This window comes from Phascolarctos cinereus, unplaced genomic scaffold (assembly GCF_003287225.1).
Source record: "Phascolarctos cinereus isolate Bilbo 61053 unplaced genomic scaffold, phaCin_HiC Scaffold_9;HRSCAF=440, whole genome shotgun sequence".
Lineage (NCBI taxonomy): Eukaryota > Metazoa > Chordata > Mammalia > Diprotodontia > Phascolarctidae > Phascolarctos > Phascolarctos cinereus.
This window is the reverse complement of record NW_027556402.1, coordinates 53946447-53968322: the sequence shown is the minus strand read 5'-3', so window position 1 is coordinate 53968322 and position 21876 is coordinate 53946447. Positions and strand designations below refer to the sequence as shown.

General features: G+C 36.5%; 1 protein-coding gene across 1 annotated transcript in view; it reads right to left on the bottom strand.

Annotated features, from left to right (window-relative positions):
- The window catches only part of ANK2 (ankyrin 2), a 275508-nt gene that overhangs the window by 58815 nt on the left and 194817 nt on the right, over positions 1–21876 (bottom strand). The window contains 5 exon segments of the mRNA XM_078148698.1: positions 91–189; positions 1859–2083; positions 11755–11790; positions 15402–15505; positions 17401–17503. Coding sequence (XP_078004824.1) covers positions 91–189; positions 1859–2083; positions 11755–11790; positions 15402–15505; positions 17401–17503 — 567 coding nt within the window.

The window sequence follows — 21876 nt, the reverse complement described above, 5'->3', positions numbered from 1 at the left end:
GGCACAATGACATAAAGAGAAATCATATTGCAGAAGAAAGAGAAGAATGGGAAGGCCAGCAACCATCAATTTGTTTTAAGTCGCTCCTACCCAAGGAATTTGGTTCCAGGAGGCCCCAGCTGAAGGATTCGGCTGACCAAGCTTTCTCCCTCATTAAGTGGGGGAGGAGCCGTTGGCAGGTGAAGTTTACTGAGTACATCCAAAGCAGCAGTGAAAGAAAGAACATAAGTAAGCTTGATGTATTTTTCTTTTCCTCCACAGAAACCAGTGTCACCATCTGATCAACAGAATGGAGTAAGTTTCACACTGCCTTGGGTTCTGCCCCCTCCACTACTCACAAGGCCTAGTGAATTGAAGCCCAGGTGTACTGTGGAGGTGCAAATGTAGTGGGAAAGCATCTGTTTTGGTAGACCTGTCACTATCCATTTTCATTGCTAGGACACTCCTCAGAAAGTTTACCCCACGGGAGAAGACCAAGCTGTTAGGGATGCTATAAAAACTTTGGCTCTGTAGAAATGGTTCAGATGAGTTTTCATGGATATTTCTTGATAGACTTAGAGATCAATATTAAAAAAAATGGTGGAACCAACTAAGGGTGTGAGAGAAGAAAAGGGATTGATATGGAGAAAGAACAGCAAGGAATGATTCTAAGCATTAGAGAAATTTATGACTGAACCCAGAATTGGCCAGTTGCTATTTTTTTTTAAGGGATATGGAAAATGGCTTCTGTAATTAGGAAATACAGATAAACCTATTTCCAGTTGTGAAAGTTGTTTGATGCTTTGAGATCTGCACCGGATCTCAAAGCTTCAGAACTGGCTGGGTTCTCAAGCAGAAACACTGGGTGCAGCAACAGTCAAATTAAGCTAAGGGGACTCTTGGTCCCTAGGCTTCCTTCCTGGCATTTCAGGCTTAAGCAGGTAACGATAGGACTTAAATACAATTGATTCGTTTCAAAACATTTTGAAACTTTTCCCTCTCCCCCAGTTTCATTCTTTTGCCAGTTTTCAGCAGTTGCTATTCATTTTTTTGGCACCTTGGGATGATACCACTTCATATAATAGCAGCTGAACAAAGAAACAAAAGACTGGAGAAATGCTGGTTTGGGTTCAAAATTGCTAAAATGAGCATGGCAGGAGTTAGTCTTGATCTTCCAATGTTCCTGTAAAGTAAGACTAAACAAACTGCCATAGTAATTCTAAGGCTCCAAGTTGCAATTTTGATTGGGGGTGAGGGGATAGGGAGTGGTTTGAATCACAAAGGCTCAGTTATTTGGAAGTCCTAAGGAAGAGGTTCTTAACCTTTTTTGTATTATGGATCCCTTCTCAGAATAATGTCTTTAAACACATAAAATAAAACACACAAGTTACATCCCCCACACCCAATTTTTTTTTTAAATGCTCACAGACCCCAGGTTAAGAAACTTCATCCTAAGGTAATATAGTTTTGCACCTGGAAGGTCCATGTCCAGTGATTCAGGGTTATACCTAGAGCAGACTTTAACAATAATTTTGGATTTTGTTTTTTTTTTTTTTGCACTAAACAGGTATGTTTTAAATATAAACTACTTACCGCCAGCAAGAACATGACTTTTATGTTAGGAACCCAGCAATAATTGTGATATTGAAACAATCCGTTACAAAAATAGTGAACTAAATAATTAAAATTGCCATTTGAACCAAATTATAAGGCATTCACAATCACATTAATCATTAATGGGCTATTACCTTTGTTATGGTATGCCCAATGTCTGTTTTCAGACTGGCCCAAAATACATTTTCAGTTTCATTTCTAGAATCTCACTTAGAAGATGTAAACTTTTTCATGATTGACAGAAAGATTCACTAAAAACCCTTACCCAAGGAACTGGGCACCAGAAGGTCCAACTTCAATCAGACGGCTGGCCAGGCCCTCTCCTTCCACCATCGGGGGCATTGTGGCCAGTCTATGGCGTTTGACTAATCGGCAAGTGACTCGTGTTGGGGCAGTACATTTCCGAGGTGGAATGATAATCCTGAGTCCATTGTGTCTGCAACCACGCATAGCACCACCTCGGGCATCCACCATGAAACTAACCAGGAAACTAAAAATTGAAACAGATTAGATGTATTTGCAAAATACTGGGTATATGTTCAACTCTGGTGTTTTAGTACTCTTCATATACTTTATTTCTTCCAAATACCTTCCTTCCTAAATGTGAACAATAAATACCACCTGCTTCTTCCCTTAGATACATAGCAGCAAATATTTGTTTTAATGAGTAATCCTATTTTGCACCAATGCCTGTGATCCTGGATCTTCGTACCAACATGAGGAATTATACTAATTTGTGTTGACAATGGTGACATCAAAATGTCAGCTGGGAATAAAAATATGACTAAATGAGAAGAAAGTAGAAGGGAGTAATACAAAACAACTTCAGCATACATCAGTGTATTCTCATTCTGTTGTAAATGAATAGGTCTATCACCACCATCCCTGTCTCTTTATGTATAAGTGTGGGTATATGTTTAAAGATGGTCCCTTGGAAAAACCGCATTTAGATAGGATGTGAGGGCAGTCTTTTGGGGACATAAGATCCATTAGCATTTAACAGGTTTTTGATACGATCTGATTTTCTAAAATTAGCTCATGGCCAACTCATCATCTTCTATTAATCAGAATTTCTAGGCTCAACTTGGTGCATGCACAGCCTTATTTGACATCCTCAAATTTTAATTTTAACTTTTTTAATTTTTTTTTTATCTTTAGGCAGTTAGGGCTAAGTGACTTGCCCAAGGTCACATAGCTAGTAAGTGTCAAGTGTTTGGTCTGAGACCAGATTTGAACTCAGGTCCTTCTGATTTCAGGGCTAGTGTTCTATCCACTGCGCCACCTAGCTGCCCCTTGACATCCTCAAATTTTATGAGCATTACTGATGATAAGTTTTCAAAATCAAACAGGATGCCAAATTCTGAGTAGACTTTATTAACCTTCTTCAGGTTATTCACTGCCTTTACTTCCATACCTTTCATAATCTACTTCCTTGATTGAAACCACAATGAGAAAAAATAAGGAACAATTTCAATGTTAATTCCTTCTAGTACATAATTTAGGCTAATTATGCTATTCTTGAAGTAGAGATTTAAGAAATTTGGGGCTCATTTAGATATCAGTAAGGTTTTTCCATGAAGTAGTTTAAGCTAAGTGGCTTATCCCAGCTAATCATTGGCCGATACAAAAATACCCCCATTCTTTTTGCCTTGTTAATACTTCTAGAATAGATCTGAAAAAGATCTGGAATAACAAGGACCCTATTGTCACTCACACAGGAAGGATTTCGTTACTTTCGTGAGGTGAGTTGGATGGAGAGAGATGCACTAGTCATTATTTCAAGTAACCTTATTCCATCCTAGCTTTTGCCTGTATCTCTCTGCCATGTGTTTCACACATCAAGGCCTCTTCTATTTGTTCAGTAACAGCACTTAAACAAGGGTCTTGCATATACACACAGGTAAAGTAGCCACTCCTTAAACAACCCTGCTCTTTAAAAATAATTTCTGATTGCATCTTTATGAGGTGTGTTTGAAAATCAGAATGCAGGTGGCAGGGATATTACAGGTTCACCTAGCAGCATAATTATGGCAGAATTGCAGCAGAATCATCACATCTAGATATATCCATGACAACACTTTAAACTGAAAGAAATGTCATAAACATAAATTATATGATACGAACACAATACATTTATGTTATCTTTCAGGGCATACCAGAAAAGAAATGTTAGCATCCAGTTCATATCCAAACACACAAAAAAACTTCATTCCACATGCTGTCAAACAGAAATCCCACTGTTGATTACAGAATGGATGAGGAGGCACCGAGTGCCAGTCTGAAGCATGTCATGCATAATGAGACCCCATGAAGAAGTACGGCAGTCCTTCCCACACATGCAGCAGCCAGCCTACCACCTACCATTCATTCATTCATTCATTCCCAGCCCTCTAAATTTTTAGTGTGAGGTGTAAACTGGGGAGTACAATCAATAGCTCAGTCCTGAAGGGTTGATGTTTCTTTTCCTTATCAAAAAACAATAAGAAAATGTTGGCTGCTTTTCATCTCTTACTATTAGAGCTTAAGCATGAGCCTTATATTATTTTTTTTCTATTTGAATTTTAAAGACTCTATGACTCATAAGAATGATAAAGATTTTAACATGTGTCCAAAATTTTCCATTTCCCCCCATCTCTGGCTGTGGTATTTGTGTGGAGATTTGTAATGAATTTAAAAATCTTGCATGTCCATGATAGTAAAGATTTATTAACGTTTCATCCAGTGCATCCTCCATGGCCCATACAATGCTGCTAACCCTTATATGATTGCCATTGCTTTCTCTGTTCTCATGTTGTGGGACTCATCATCTATTATTATTAGTGTTGCTATTGATATTAATCCCCATCATTTGAAATGACTGTTTGGGTGTACTTACGATCCTCGTATTGATGCTTTTATGTGGTATTTGTGATCATAAGTTAATGTATAATTTAACAGTTGTACCATACCTAAGTGGAACATATTGGATGGATTATTCCTCTCTCCTAAATTCTTTCGCCTTCTAGCTACTTCTTTTTTTTTTTTTTTTACTTTTTAAGGCCCCCACAAGGACACCATCATTTCTGGAGTACTTTATCTTCCAGACAAATGAGAAATATATTGAAATAAAATATACATATTTAAACAATCCTGTTCTCTTCAAGGTCACCAGTGACTTCCAATTCTCAGATCCAACAGCCTTTTGTCAGTCTTCATTTTTCTTGACCATTCTTAGGCATTTGTAGTTCTCCTTCTGGCTGGTCTACTTATCTACCTCCACCACCTCCATAGTTCATACTTCAGTGACACTGCTTTCTCCTTATTTTCCCTCTAGTTCTGACTCATCCTTCTGGATGTTCTTTACTGGTTCATCTTTCTCTAAGTGTAGATGTTCTCCAAAGCTCTGGCCTTCTTTACCCTCTCCTCTTTTGCATCTGCACTATGCCTTCTGGCCTTCTTATCCATCCTCATGGCTTCATTCACCACTTCTGTGCAGCAACTTCCAAATCTGTATCCAAATGTTAGCCTCTTACTTCAATACTAGTTTCATGTTTCCAACTGCCTTCTGAATAACTTCACACAAATAGGAACAGGGAAGGGAATAAACTTTTATTAAGCATCTACTGATATGCCAGGCACTGTGCTAAGCTCTTGATAAATATTAGTTATCCTATTTGATCCTCATAACAACTTTTGCAAGGTAGGTGCTGTTATTACCCCCATTTTATAGATGAGGAAACTGAGGAAAACATAGGTTAAATGACTTGTCCAAGATCACACAGCTACTAAATGTCTAAGGCTAGATTTGAACTCGGATCTTCCCAATTCCAAGCCCATCCATTTATCATCCACTCTGCCTCACCAGCTGGTGTCTCAATATTACCTCAAATCCAAAAGTCCAAAGCTGATCTCATCCTGCTTGTCCCTCCCAATGTCCTTATTTGTATCCATTGAAGTACTATCTTCCCAGTCCTCAAGGCTTAAAACTTCTCAGTCAGCTCCTTGAGAACAGGAATTGTTTCGTTCTTTATACTCTCTTCTTCAGCACCTCGCAAAAGTGGCTTGCAAATAGTAGGTTATTGAATAAATGCGTTTTGCCTGGGTACTCTTTGTTTCTTTCCCTTTCATCACACTCCACATTTAATAAGCTGCTTTTAAAATCCTGCCATGTCTTTCTTGAGCATTACCTTTCCCATCCCATCCTCTCCTGTCTACTCAAACTGCCTCTCTGATATTAGTTAAGGCCTGTAGGTCCTCTTGCCTGGCCTGCTACAGCTTCTTGAATGATCTCCCTGACTCGTGTCCATCTCCTGTCCAACTCAAACTCAACACAGCTGCAAAGGCAGCCCCCTTGCCTCTTACACCTTTGCATACTTGTGCATGCCTTCCCCCATACTTGACCAGCATGCTCTCTACATCATTGCTGTTGCAATCCTCTTCTGTCAAGACTCAATTCAGCAGCTACTTCCTTATTATAATGAAAATAATTTCTCCCCAACCCCCCGCTGCATTCTGTTATATCACATACTTTGGACTTTTCCTTTGCTCTTATCACATTCATACTACTTCACACTTACTTGAATATATTCTGATTTTGTTGTTGTTGTAGTGGAGTCATTTTAAGTCATATCTAACTCTTCATGACCCCATTTTGGGGTTTTCTTGGCAAAGATACTGCAGTGGTTTGCCATTTCTTTCTCAAGCTAATTTTACAGATAAGGAAACCGAGACAAAGAGAGTTAAGTGACTTGCCCAGGGTCACCTAACTGGTAAGCATCTGAGGCCAGATTTGGACTCAGGAAGATGAGACTTCCCGATTTAGAGCCCAGTGTTCTATCCACTGTGCCACCTAACTTTCTCTATATTCTAATTACCCTTATAAAATTATACAATCTCCTTTAGAATTTGGACTGTTCCATTTTTTTTCTTTTAGCTTTGTAACATCATTGTTTAAAAGAGTGCTTTACACATAGTAGGCATTTAACATATATTTGCTGTGTTTGAACTGGGGTACTTTATGGTCAAATCTGTTGTAAAGCTCTGTACTTAAAAATTAAGGAGAGATTGTAAAGTAGAAAGATATGTTCTTTGTAGCAGCAGACTATTCTTTGGTGTCTGCTTTGTCACAGACATCGAGATGACAAACCACCTGAGATGATAGGGCTTCACTCAAAAGGTTCCAAGACAGAAAACAGAGTAGCAGCTGCCTCTGAAAGGACCATCTCAGCTCTTTCTCATGGAATAGCAGAGCAAAACTCACTTATTTCCTGCTATTCTCTTAAGGTAGAATGCCAGAAGACTTGGAATGAGGGAAATGAAGGGTATGACTCTTAACTTTTCCATTAAGAATGAAAAAAATGGATTAAGAACAAAAATCAGGAAATAAAGATAAATCTGCCCAAAGACTAGTGTCCTGAAGGTGGACATAGGACAATAATTCATTGTATTATTTAGAGTCAAGATGCTTTTTTGAAAATAAAGAAATGGGCAAAGATAGAAGAGCAAAAAGACCTCTGGACTGGGTAGCACGAGTGTGCTGTTACTAAAGGATGATCTCAGTGTGTCCTAAGACAAGAGATTACAAGGGGACGATGGAACGATCATTACACAGGAAATCAGCAGAGAAACAGATTTATGATTGGTTTGCCTTGACCCATCTATGTGACCTTAGGCAAATCACTTCACCATTCTAGGCCTTGGTTCCCTTATATATAGCAAGAGGGTGTTGGAACAGAACAACTCAAAGGTCACTTCCAGCCCTAAGCTTTTTTGGGATTCTGTGAGGAAGTGGTAAACTTGCCTCTTGAGGGGGGATAGGAGAGACAGGTAATGTTCCATTGTATATCTAGGAATACGATTTGTTGCTGTTCAGTTATTTTAGTTGTGTCCTACTTTTTGTGACCCCATTTTGGAGTTTTCTTAGCAAAGATACTGGAGTAATTTGCCATTTTCTTCCCCAGTTCATTTTACAGATGTGGAAACTGAGGCAAACAGGGTTAAGTGACTTGCCCAGGGTCACACAGCCAAGAAGCCTCTGAGACTAGATTTGAACTCGTGAAGGTGAGTCTTCCTGACTCCAGGGCCCAGCATTCTATCCACTTCCTCACTTACCTGCCCAGGGATATGATACTGCATTAAAATTAAAAAACATATAACCAAAACAAAAAGAGATAAAAAGCATGGTTCAGAGAAAGGAGATAACAAAATATCCTAAAAAGCATAATGTATAAATCAAAGAAAAAGGGATAGGCTAGCAAGAACCTGGATTCAGGTTCTGCCTCTGATGTCTACTACCTGTGTGACCTTCAGCAAGTCACTTAACCTCACTGGGCCTCCCTTTCCTCATGTATAAAATGAAGGACCAAAAGATGTCTCTTCCAGTTCTAAATCTATGATCTTAAGATGCTAAGTAGGTTCTGAGGTTATTGCTAAATTTAGACGAGAAGCTAAAGAAGAAGAAAATTAGTATGGTGAGGGAAAGAAGAAACAAGATGAGAAGTACCATTTTACAAAACTAACTGAAGTCTGAAGGAAAAAAAAAGCAATAGGGAAGAACTCTAATCTATATAATGGAAAGGAATTTTAAAAAGACTTTGATAAAGTATATCAATGAATATAGAAGTAAATCAGATGCTAAATGATAACAGAAATATCAAGTAACTGGACTGGTTATACAGATGGATATATACAAATATACACATTAATTTCATATATAACAGAGCATTTATTCAAAAGTAGAATGAGAAAAGAATGGGTATTAAGAAATACTAAAGAAAGCTGCTTATATCTAGTTGTTGATTTAAGAAGCTTGTTAAAAGTGAAGAAATGCATTAATTAGATAATATAAATATTTTAAGATAGATTTTTAAAAGGGTTATTTAAGCTTTTTCATTGAAAAAACAAGAGGAGAAACTACTAAATGCCACTACACAGATAAGCAGTACAATTGTAGTCAAAGAAAGTTTAGAATGAGCAAAATAAAACTGTACAAAGCAATGAACAAATAGAGCAGGAACAATTTTCCCTCATGAAGTAAAAGGAAAAGTCTTAATGTGAATTCTTCGGGAAGTATGTGTCAGGCAGCTAGGTGGTGCCATAGTGCACAGAGTGCTGGGCCTGAAGTCAAAAAGACCTAATGTTCTTGAGTTCAAATCTGGCCTCAGACACTTACTAGCTATGTGACCCTGGGCAAGTCACTTAACCCTGTTTGCATCAGTAGTGAGGCAAAATATTTTCATCAGTTTGTTTTAGTAATCCACAAATGTGTAAGTAGAGAATAACAGGGCAAATTAATTTTTGAGATACTGAGCTACCCTAGGGTCCATTTCTCCACTAGACTGAGTCACCTTATCTCATCTGGAACTCCAAATTCCACCAAGTAGTAGACTGATTAAAATATTGATAGAAACTAATAGTAAAGTTAATAGTAATAGTGTAACATTGGACAAATCCCTTATCTGCTTTGGGCACCGCTTCTTCATCTATAAAATGAGAATCAGGTTGTGCTACACCAATTCTGGGGTCATTTCCAGCTCTGGATCTATGAGTTTATAATTCTCATGTTCAAATCTGTTCTCCCACGCTAGCTGCGTAATCCTGAGCAAGTCATTTTCTCTGCCTCAGTTTCCTCAAATGTAAAATGGGGATAAGGAGAGGACCAATCTCACAGGTTTGTTGTGAGGATTGATTGTGATAACATTTGTCAAGTGCTCGGCACAGTTCCTGGCACATGGCAGGTGCTTCATAAATGCTTATTTCCTCTGCACTCCTTTCCCTTATGTTGGTGTTGCAAAATGATTAGGAATGAGGCCCATGAGTACAAGATTTGTAGGGATAGTCTCAGTCTTGATAGAGAAGTAGTGGTGTACACGGACATGGGTGTGTATATGTGTGCAAAGGGGTATGGGTGAGTTAGTGTGGATATGTATGAATATAACACATATATATGTATGAATATAACACATATATACGTATATGCATACATGTAGAACTTAAAAATAAATTTTACTCAAAATATAAAAGTAGTATATATTGTATGTCTTATTTCAGTTAATGAACTAGTTCTTTACAGAAGGCATTGAAATAACATTGGAGTACCATCCTAATATTAATTAGGCTAACAAAAATTTTAAATTATAAATGATTGGTGAAAAGCCTATTATTCTCCATCTGAGATGCACTGGAGGAATATTTAACAGAATCAATGGACCATGATTAATGCCAGAAACACACAATATATATGTATATACATATACACATATATGTATATACGTATATATACACATATATGTACATATACACATTTGTGTATATATACATACATATTTATAATTTTTGCTGTGTCATCATCAAAACTTTCAACTAAGATGCTCTGCAGAAAACCGTAAATGCCTGGCATGGTATTTGGTACATGCTAGGTACTTAATAAATGTTTGTCAACTGATTAAACATATTAAGCTACATAGCTCTGAAACTGGACTGTACAGACAAAAAAATAGCATAAAATTAGCTTAAATTTTAAATACATGACTTACTTTCCAAATAAAATTCACAATCATGCAAAATACAAAATCATACTGGATTTTCATAAATTGTGACATATTGCAAGTTATCACAATTTGAGAGAAAAATGCAAAAGCCACACAGAGTCATTAAGCAGACCACTGGCCTACAAGTAGATTCCATTGAGCTATACAGGGTTACATGCTTCAGTTAATGCAGCAGGAGATAAGGACTCCAGTCTTCAGACCACTACATCCACTCCCAAAAAATCTGCTAGTTTTTAGGTGTAGGTACTTTTAATTCATTCAAGACCAAGGTTGGGGATGGGTTTGGAGAGGCTGGGCAGGAAAAAGGATTAAGACATTCCGAATTAGTGACTAGGTGAAAGCACAGGGCAGGGGAAATTTATCAGGTTGCTTCAGTTATCCGCAAATGTACAATTAGAAAACATAGGGGTAAATCTGATTTCTAAGATACTGAAGTAAGAAAACAAAACAAAACCAAAAAAACCTGTCTATCTCTTCCCCATCTCAAAGGTTCCTCCAGATTTTGTGAGTTGAGGGATTGACAGAAATAAAGTACAAGAAACAATTCAATCAAAATCTATTCATCATCAGATTTTTAGTGTCGTTTTAATTTCATTGTTGCTTTAAAAAAAAGTGGGATAGTAGAAAATAAGCATTGTTTTTGTAATCAGAAGACCTGAATTCAGGGTGAGTCCCCAAATCTCAAAGACACTAATGGGTGACCTGAGGCAAGTTATTTCATCTCTGCAAGCTTCAGTTTGTCATCTGCAAAAAAGATACTTTCACAACCAATCTCACAGGATTGTCATGAGGAAAAAGCTTTGTAAACCTTAAAATGCCAAAGAAATAATAACAAAAGGTAATTCTAGAGATAAATACGATACATTATGGTATTTGAAATTGGAAAATTTAGGTTACATTCTCTTCATAGAATGATAATCTGTGATGTACCAAACGATGAGTACGTAAGTGAAAGAATAACTATCTACATAATTGAGGAATAATATCAATTTGACTTTTTTTGGGCATCTCTAGTGCCTAGCACAGTGCTTGGCACCTGGTAAGCACTTAATAAATGCTTGTTGACTAACTTAAAAAAAAACTCCAATTAACAAAGAACAATTGATCATTTTTATTAAAACACTAACTGAAAAGTTACTAGGTGACATAGTTTTCTGAAATGACCCAAGGGTATTTATTTAAATGCATAAAACTTAGGGCATAATTCATTAAAGAACATCTTTGTTTCCACTAGAACATAGTGGAAGACTCTAGGATCAGCTCAGTGCCACCTAAAATGATAACCCTTTAAGAAGACTTAAAATTCACTGAAACAATTTGTATATCTTCTATAGAAACCTTGTGTTCACCTGTGGAGCTCCTTCTCATGAGAGGAAACTGGGAAGTATTGGCACATGGTCTATACTATCTCAAGCTCCCTCCTACCTAATTACTAATAACACCCCCCCAAAAAATAGCCACCCTTCCTTCTACAATATACAAGATGGCTAATGGTCCTCTCTTTGGTGACAAATCTCTGTTAACTACATAGCCCCACACTAAAGCATCCTGAGTAAGGTGAAGAGAGATGATCCAAGAGGGAGGGGGAAAAAATGGGCGACATGTTGGAGAAGGAAATTATGCACAAGTTCACCTGCCGTTGTCACGATCAAGACATGGAGATGAGCGGCTGCAACAGAATAGATACTTTAGCACAGAGAAGGAATGGATAAAGTGAAATATAAAGAAAGAAATCAGAAGAGAATGCAACTAAAATATATTGTATACTGGAGCACACACCATATATATGTACATATACATATATACATACATACATGCATATATATAGATATAGAAAAGATAGAAACAATGGTTGAGTCTTATGAAAATATTAAAGCTCTGTGTAAATGTTGATGAGGGAGAGGAAAAACCTCATGGTGGCCACCAACATAAAATTTTAAAATCCATTTATAAATTCATACTGTATAAACCAAGTAATTAAAGATTATTTCTATTAAAGTGTTTTTAAAGAATATATTTATATAATATAAATATATACACTTCCAATTGAAATTACTGTGCCCAATTTTGTAGAAATGGTCTCTAGAATCTATCTTTAGCGATGTTCAGAATTTGTATTTTACAAAGGAGCTCTATGCTGGTCCATATTGGCAACTCATATGTAACTTATAGTTTTAGAGAATTGTCCAGAGCCCTGAAGGGTTTAATTACTCTCTCATAGTCATCAAACAGTTAGGACAAGTCAGAGCAGGTCTGGAACCTAGGTTTTCCCAATGCCAAAGATTTGCCCTCTATCTACCATGCCCTCTCTCTGCAGTGAGAGAGGTTAAAAATGATTATACCATTCTATAGTACCCCCTACAAAGATTTATGCATAAAATTAATGACATGTCCATAAAACATTCACAAGTGTGACCTCCTGTTTCCCATTTGAGAGTCATTTATGTTATGATGTGTATATTTGTGCAAGCCTTGTTAGGGTAGGGAATGCACCTCCCCCTAAAGGGTAATGATGATTTGTGTCCTTGAAAACATACAATAAATGCTAAAACTAGGCAGGGAATCTGGAATGACTTATAAAAATTATTATGCTATGAATGTTATTTACCTATAAGCTGATATCAAGGTAATCTTTTAAATATTAGGGACCTCACGATTGATAAGTTTCCAAAATTTCTCAGCACTTTCCTGGATTCAGCTGATAACATGAGATCATTCAAAGAAAATATTCTGAAAGATACTATGATTGTTATGTTTGGAATTCCTGGCATGGAAGTTTTATCTGCCATTTTAAATTGGTAATGGCTCTTTAATTTATAGTCGGAGAGTTTTGGGGGGATACTGAGAGGTTAAGTGACAAAACTGATAGGTGTCAAAGCTAAGTTTTGAACCTAGACTTCAAGGCCCATTTTCCATCCAGTATTAACATGCTGCCTACTGGGGAAATATCAGAATAGACCAATAATGATAAAGATTGCTATTGTTCATTATGTCTCATGTGATATTACTACTAAGTAGATATTGAACGTGCTGTTTAGCACACTTTTGCCTTTTTTTATGGGAAAAAATAAATAGATGCCTGAGTTCTTTGCACATAAATTTAAGAGACAATGCCAAGGAAACAGAAGTTTTCCCTTAGTTCAATTAAGATGAAGGAATTCAAGAGCTCATAAATCCTCGAAAACATTGGGAACTTCGGTTCCCTGAATGCTTCAGCTAATTAAAAGAATTTAGAGTCATTTCTCATATGAGAGAGGTCTTTTCCCACAGACTATGTGGAAGATTTGTGTAAGACCATTGGTTAAAACTCCCATGAGAAAGTCCTTGATTCTCCAAAAATATTAACCTTCAACCACTAAACTCTCGACTTTTAAATCCTGATGAATAGAAATATACCTTAGACTCAAATAATAGATATATTTAAGCTTTATAAAATAAAAAGTTCATAAATTGATATGATTAAACAGAAAAATTACAATTGATTTATTTTTCAGTTGTGTCTGACTCTCCATGACTCTATTTGGGATTTTCTTGGCAAAGGTACTGGAGTGGTTTGCCATATCTTTCTCCATCTAATTTTACAGATGAGGAACTGAGGCAAAGAGGGTTAACTGACTTGCCTAGGGTCGCATAGCTCATAAGTGTCTGAGGCCAGATTTGAACTTAAAAATATGAGTCTTTCTGACTGTAGCACTGTCACTCTATCCACCACGCCACCAACCTGTCTCCTTTAATTGATGGACTACCACTAATTTAAAAAAAAATTATCTTAATTCCTTTTCTCAAGTGAAGAATTATTTTGTACAATGGATAATCACCACTGTTTTTTTGAAAATCAAATAGAGGATTTTCTTAAATCACACTTCACTGGAATTCACTGTCCAAACCAAAATCAATGTATACTGGGCATATTCAGTAACAAGCAAAGCACTGGAATTAAAGAGTCAAATTTTATGGGTTTAATGCCCAACTCTGCCATTAAATATAATGTAATAATAATTCTGATTGTAATGAAGTAATACTAATAAAAGCAAACATTTATATAGTGCTTTCAGGTTTGCAAAGCACTTTATCAGCATTATCTCATTTTCTCCTCAACAACCAGGTATTTTATTATTCCCATTTTACAGATGAGAAAACTGAGGAAGACAGCATTAGGTGACTTGATCACTTAGTAAGGGTAGGGGACTGGCTTTGAACTCAAGCTTTCCTCTCTTCAGGTCAAGTGTTTCTGTCCATTGTATCACGCACTTGCTTCAAACTTCACTCTTCTGGGTCTGTAAGATGGGGATAATAAAATCTGCCCTGCTTATGGGAGAATTAAATTAGGTTTTATACAAAGTACTTTTTAATCATAAAATACTATATAAATGTGAGTTATTATTAATACTACCCAAATATTTTAGCTTCTAGGACTCTCATTTTTTTTTCAGAGAAGTGGAAGATTTTAGATTGAAAGGCAAGTCTAATAGGGTTGTTGAAAAGGAGGATCAAGTTTAATATTCAAAGCTAAATATTTCATAAGAAAATCAAGAATATTAGTAGCAGAATATAGAGGGCTTTTTCATGAATAAATTAAAGAGGAAACTTTGAATTATCTATTTATCTATCTATTTAATATTCACGTTCAAAGTAATCACCTACCAAACTTTGAGTTAAAACCTACTAGAAAAATGGCTCAAGGCATATTTCATTAATTTATACCTTGTATTCCAATTCTGCTCCTTAACAATCTAAAGTTCAAGTATCTTTTAATTAGGGGCTTAAGTTCAATCCCCCGTCTTTTAACATGTTAACATCAGTCCCATTTCCTTGTTTATTCACATGAACATTCAATACAAATTAATTAATTGATCAACAAGCATTCATTAAGCACCTACACTGGGGTAGGCAAGTGGTCCTGGGAATAAAAGAATGAAATACATGATCTTTATTCACAAGAAACTTACATTCCAATGGATGACACTAAATTTGTATCTCCATTTGGAAATTAGTTGGTTGAATGAAAATAAATAGCTGAAGATGAACTTCACCTTATATTATTGATCTATTCTTTCAAAGCTTATGTATTTTGATTTTTTTTCTAAATCAATTAATAGTTCAAAGACAATTAAGTAATAGGTGATCTCTTTAAGGAACCCCCTTTTAAAGGAATTCTTAAGAACAAAGGTCAACTCAACTTTAAGCGTAGGTATTAGCTAAAGCCAAATGGAACTGCAGTTATTTTTACTCTCATCTTTTTTATCCTTTAGTTTGGATAGATAATACTGATTTACTCACCCAGAATGAATTGGACTGGAAGAAAGAGCCACATTATCTAAATGGTCAGTACCCCAGCTGAGACGATAGGAAGTCCTTTCTGCCTCCTTGGCCAAAGTTGATACCTAGACACAAAGAACAACATCGAATAAAAATCCATACTTTCAGTTAAAAAATGAATTATAACTCATATGATTCTAATTAAATTAGTTATGTGATTATGTAAATCTAACATTTACATAGCAATATCCAGTGACAATTGGCTAGAAAATTCTTTCAGATTGGTAAGCCAATAAACAAACCAGAATGCGGATAGAGATACTAGGTTCAATTTAACAAGTATTTATTAAATGCTTACTATGAATAAGACTCTGTGCCAGGCTTTGAGGATTCATCTTTGATAGTCAACATAGCCGCTCCCCTATTAGAATTTATATCCAATTATTGGGCCATAAGAAATGATAAGAGAGATGGTTTTGGAGAAACCTTAGAAGACTTGTATGAACTGAGCAGAGATAGCTTCAGGGAGGAAGCTGAGAGCAGGAGACAAGGCTGTAAAGGTAGGCTGCAATGAGCATGGGAAGGATCTTGAATACCAAGACAAAGTACCAGTGTTTTATCTGGGAAGCAATGGGGAGTTATTAACATTTCTGAATGTAGAAGTGATGGAATCATATTTGTATGCTTGGAGTTTATATTTATGTGAAGGATGGGTTGGATAAGTAGAGGAAGGAGGCAGGAAGGCCCCTTGGGAAACCACCATAAGCCATTTCACAGGTGACAGAAAGGAGGAGACAGATACAAGAGTTATTACACAATTATAGCTTTAATTATGTTTCTCCATTTTGTAGAATTATGACAAAACAATAGGGACAGATTTACCTGTGGAGGTTTATAAAAATAAGACTAGCTCTGTTCTTGAATTCTAAAGTCATTCACACCAAAACCCAACTAAAACATCATCTCTTACTGGCAGGTTTCTCCCACCCCTCTTAATTTTAATGCCTTCCTTCTAGTAATTATTTCCAATTTATGCTATACATTAGCAGACATGGATTTATTTTCTTTGTTGTCTTCCCCCTTAGACTGTAAGCTTCTTGACGGCAGGGCCTGTCTTCTTATTTTTGTATCTTTGGTGCTTAGCACAATGCTTGCCATTTGGTAAATGTTTATTGATTGATTGATTACAGAAATAGCCAAAAGAGATTTGCAATCTCTTATGGTACCCCTTTTCTAGTATCTTAAAGTATAGATTTATGGAGACTTACCCTAATCTAAATTGATTATTCCTCCTCTTCATCTGACCAGAAGATGAAGAAGTGAGGATTTTCTTACTAAACAAGACAGCCACTGGTTCTCCATATCTTTGTAATAATGCAATGTAACTGAACATGGTTAAGAATGCTTTTAGTAGTCTAACTTAATCAAAACTCCCTGTTCAGTTGAAAATATATATGAAAAAAATGCACATTTTTTTAATAATTTGTGTAGTTGTAAGAACTAGAAAGGACTTTCATAATCATCTATTCCATTTAGCGATATGTCAGAGTCAGTTTAAAATCAGCTTAGGAGAGCTGACTTAAATTTTCAGTGTGTGCATTTCCACTTTGAAAGTCAGCCAATGCTACAAATCAGGATTTGGTTTATTGTTTTGCTAATTGTGTAGATACAAGAAAGTGATGGAGAAAATGTTAATAATGCAGATTAAACTTGTCACATATATATTTTCCAACTCCTTTATTTTACAAATGAGAAAACTGAGGCCTAGAGAAATCAAGTGATTTGTCCAAGGTCAGACAGTTAGTAGCAGAGCTGGGACATGAATCCATCTTTCCTGATTAATCTCTGCTCCAAATTCATAGATATTGGCTTGTTGCTTTGCCAAATAAATTTCAGTTAATGTATTATTTATAAAATGATTAAAACTCTTCTTCAGTATATTTCTATTAATAAACAACATGCAAACACAGATGCTTACCAGTGAGTAATGAAATAAAAGGAAAAAAAAACCTGCACATACCTGGTGGCTGGGGATCACAACTGTCTCATCAATCATGGCGCTATCCCTCAGGTAGGAGGCATGGCTCAGGGTGTGGGACCTGTCTGAACTGAAGGATCGAAGGCTGGTAGGTTGGCAGGAAGTCATTGCCACAAGTCAGCAGCAGTGGCAGTTTTGTAAGGATGAGATGGTAGGCAGAGCAAGGAGAGTGGGAAAAAAAGCATGCAATTAGCTGACAATGCAACTTCCAGGAGGCAGGAGGGGCATAAAAAGTGACCGTGGAAGGAGAAAAAAAACTTACAATTGTGACACTAACTTTTGCTTTTTTCAGAGCTGAACCAAAACATCTCTTGACTAGCCACTATCATTCAATGGAAAAAGTAGGAGAGAATCCAAGTTAAAACTTGGTCCTCAATCAGATTCATTTTTTTGCCTAGAAATGCTTGAAACCAGACACTTGGTTTTGTTTGCTACCCATACAAGGAACACAAAAAATGGGAAGCACTCCTCTATGGACTCCTGAAAGAGGTTATGGTGTTAATCTCACTGCAATTTACAGGAGAAAAAAAAAATGTTAGGACCGAAGCAGATATTCCTCTGGAGAAGAGGCCAAAGTGAAAGTCAAGTTTCTAAACACGTTTCATTTTCACTCATTCTGTCACTCTTTCTGAACCTATGAATGGTTTGAAGCTGGTGCCTGTTCTCTCCTGGAAGGTACACAGTGGTGAATTCTGGCCAGCTGCATGCTTCCTGCGGAAATGGAGTTTTTTCTTGTGGGTTTCCAGCCATTTAAAAAGAAAAGCCCTGTTCTTTTTGTATGCACTGTTTGTGTTGACCATAATAATGCCAGTAGCTGAAGCAATCAGAGACAGAAGAGCACACGAAGCGACTTCTGAGCTCGGGATCACAGACATGACATCTGCCAGCTCATACTGAAAACAATCAAATACCTATGGCTATCGAGCAAGAATGGGGCTTGACTGCAGAATGGACTTTCAAGATTTGAATAATAAATGTTTTCAATTTTTAATAAGCCTAGAATTACTTATTATATATATATAATATATATATGTATATGTGTGTGTGTGTGTGTGTGTGTGTGTGTGTGTGTGTGTGTGTGTGTGTGGTAAGCAAAGTTGTAATTCATCTCTTCTCTACCATCGTGTGTGGTCTAATACATTTTAACTAGAAGTGAAAGGAAAATCACATTTTATGCATATTCTATCAGTTAGCACAAAAAACTCAGTTTAAAGGTCAGGGGAAAGGGCATGGATTCACAATATCTGCACATCTATTTTGGGAAGATGGAGGGCATGGAAGGACAGGAACTACAATTTCACTAGTGCAGGGAATTCTCAATAAGGAAACTCCCTCTATCAGTGCAGATCAAGAACTGTTCTGTAACTTACAGTATAAAAGTGTTCTCTGGGGGCAGAGAGAAATTAAGGGATTTGCCTACAGTTGCCAAACTAGTATGTATCAGAGGAAAGAACTAAGGAAGGATTTGACCTCAGCTCTCTCTGACCCTGAAGCTAGGTATCTATCTACTAGTCACTGATGCCTCAATTTACTTTGAACCACCTCAATTTACTTTGAACTGCCTCAATTTACTTTGAACAGTGGGCATTATTTCATTACCAGCAGTGCTTGGAATTAAACAGCACATGCTAAATAGCACGCTTCTTAGAAAGTATGGCATCTCACAATGAGAATACTACATCCATATACGTGTGACACCTATTTATGTGCACCTTTTTTTAAGGTTCTCTAACAAACAGAGTCAACTCACAGTTAACAATATTGTTAATAATTTAGCAAAAACCAATGGTGATCTGAAGCCTCCTTCCATATTTCTCATCTAGGCTCTGGCCCAATCAGTAATGATGAACTTGATCTTAAAGCTAGTTGGAACATGACAGTATCTGACTCAATGGGCATATATGAATTTCATGCTAAATCTAAACATAAATATATTAGGAATTGTCTGCTGTTTTGTATTATCCTTCCTATGTTTTTGTTGTTATTTTCAGTCACTTCAATCATGTCTGACTCTTTGTGACCTCATTTTGGATTTTCTTCGCAGAGAACTACTGGAGTGATTTGCCATTTCCTTCTCCGGCTCATTTTACAGATGAAGAAACTGGGGCAAACAGGGTTAAGTGACTTGTCCAGGATCACACAGCTAATAAGTATCTGAGGTCATATTTTAACTCTGGTATGCCTTACTCCAGGCCCAACATTCTATCCACTGTACCACCTTTATTAGCATTGATAATTAGTATTTGACTTTGTGTATAAAAAACAAAAAGATGAACAATCACTCAGATTGTATGTGCTTAAATGTGAATGGCAAAATATATTATTTGTGCTGCGAACTGATAACATTTTAGCAGCAGATAATCAAGTTAAAGCACATAAATGTCATCCATTCCTGTCCTTAAAATTAAGGAGCAGTTAAAGACCCCATTCTTTGTGACTAGCCTTGCTTTTCCTTAATATTTTAAATCAGAGGTGGGGAACCATTTTTTTCTCAAGTAGTACTAACCCATAGGAAAAATTTAATTTAAAGGCACACAGATATTTAATCTTAGATGTGTTTTTTTTCCTTGAGAAATACCTCAAAGTCAAACATTTAATTTAGAAATTAAGAACAGAGAGCATATAACTTCATTTTCGTTCATACAATTAATTGTATATCATATTATGTCACATTATTATAAGTCATATTTATTATTTGACATGTTTTGTGTCATATAATATAATTATAATAATATTTTAAAGTATATTTTAAAATACATCTCTTCAATGTCATTTCTAGGTTAGGGATAGAGAGAGGTGGGAAGAAAGAAGAAAGAAAGGGGAAGAAGTGGGAGGAAAGGAGACATAAATAGAAAAGGAAGGGAGAGATAAAGACAACCATAGAGAGGACGTGGGAGGAGAAGACTGAGAAAGAAGACAGAAACAAAAGTGGAAATAAAAGAAGAGGAAGTGTCATAGCTAGGGAAAGTAGAAGAAGAACTATTCAGGAAGAGAAAGAAAGGAAGAGAGGCTGAGTAGGTTTTTGAAAGAAGTGGTCTGGACACACTCTCCAGTCACCAGAGATTCCGTTCTGAATAGGCTTCTGGAGGGCAGCCACAGAAACTGAATGTCCTAAGTCTCTGGGCCAGAGGTTCCCTACTCCTGCTTTAAATACTGAGTTAGTTCACAGAACATGCAATGTTTTACAACACTTTGCAAGGGGAAGACCACTTTCTATGCAAGTCACAATTCCTGATGTTCAGTTAACAGCCTGATGAAAATAACAAAAACATATGAAATACTAAAGGATCACTGGTCTTCCAGGTCATACATGTCCGTCTAGGTTTTGGAGAGTTTTTGGCTGTATATATCAACACAATGCCTGAAACTGACAGTAATGACTGGTAAAGATGTCCACAATGATTAAACAATTGAGGAAGATGGGCATCATTTAGGAATTAAGCATTTTTCAAAGAACCGTTTATGCTTTAGACCCACATAGAAAATATTTAGGGCAAAATGTTTCCTCATTTTGCATCCACTTCTTCCACTGTCTATACAAATAATGACTTTTTTGTCATCTACTGCTTAAATTGGGATCATGGTAAAAGCTGGTTGCCAGCAAGTCTCCAAGGCTATTAAACTATATGCTTTATAGAGATCCTATTTTTTTTCTTTTCTGGATGTATGCATTGACAACACTTTGTTCCTTTCTCTTGGATAGCAAGCTTGTTTAATTTCAACCACAAGGTGGCGGTGTAAGAATGGCACTCAAAGGCTCTCTGACAGAATCCTGCCTCTGGGATCTTATTACACTCACGTCTTTCTAAATGATTTCTTTCCTGAATTTGTAATGTTGGCTGTTATCAGCTGAATGCATACTTTTGAATACATTAAAAAATCCTAATCCTTAAGACAAATCGACAGTTCCAGGATACAAGCCACATCATTTGATCAGCAGGTTCACAAAGCAAATAAGCAATGGTGTAGCAAGGTAGCATCTGGGGAGATGATGTTTTCATGCCATGTAATACCTACCTGGGTATGTTGCTATTGAAAGCATACCCCCCAAGAAAAAAAGACAAATAAAAGGAAAAAAAGAAACGGAAGGGGGAGAGAAATAATGAAAGAGAAAAAATGGTTACCTTCCTAAACACAGTGAAAAAAAGAAAAAAAAACCATGACAGTGAGACTCTTCCTTTAACTCCCTCTCTGGAGTCCCTGATACATTAGCATTCTAGAAATTACAGCGTGGGTTGCAAAGAAGCTCTGTTTTGTTCCTCCCTTTCCTTTACCATATTGCTGTCTGACAGGTGTTCAATTTAAACAGACACATCAAACCATTCTTTCCCGTTTTACAGATGGTTTCTAAATCCATTATTCTAAATCCATTCTCACCTAAGTACTCTTAAAGGAAAAAAAAGCAACAGATCAATCATTCATTCTTGCAAAGAGCCCAAGGTGAAGGTGCTTCAGTTG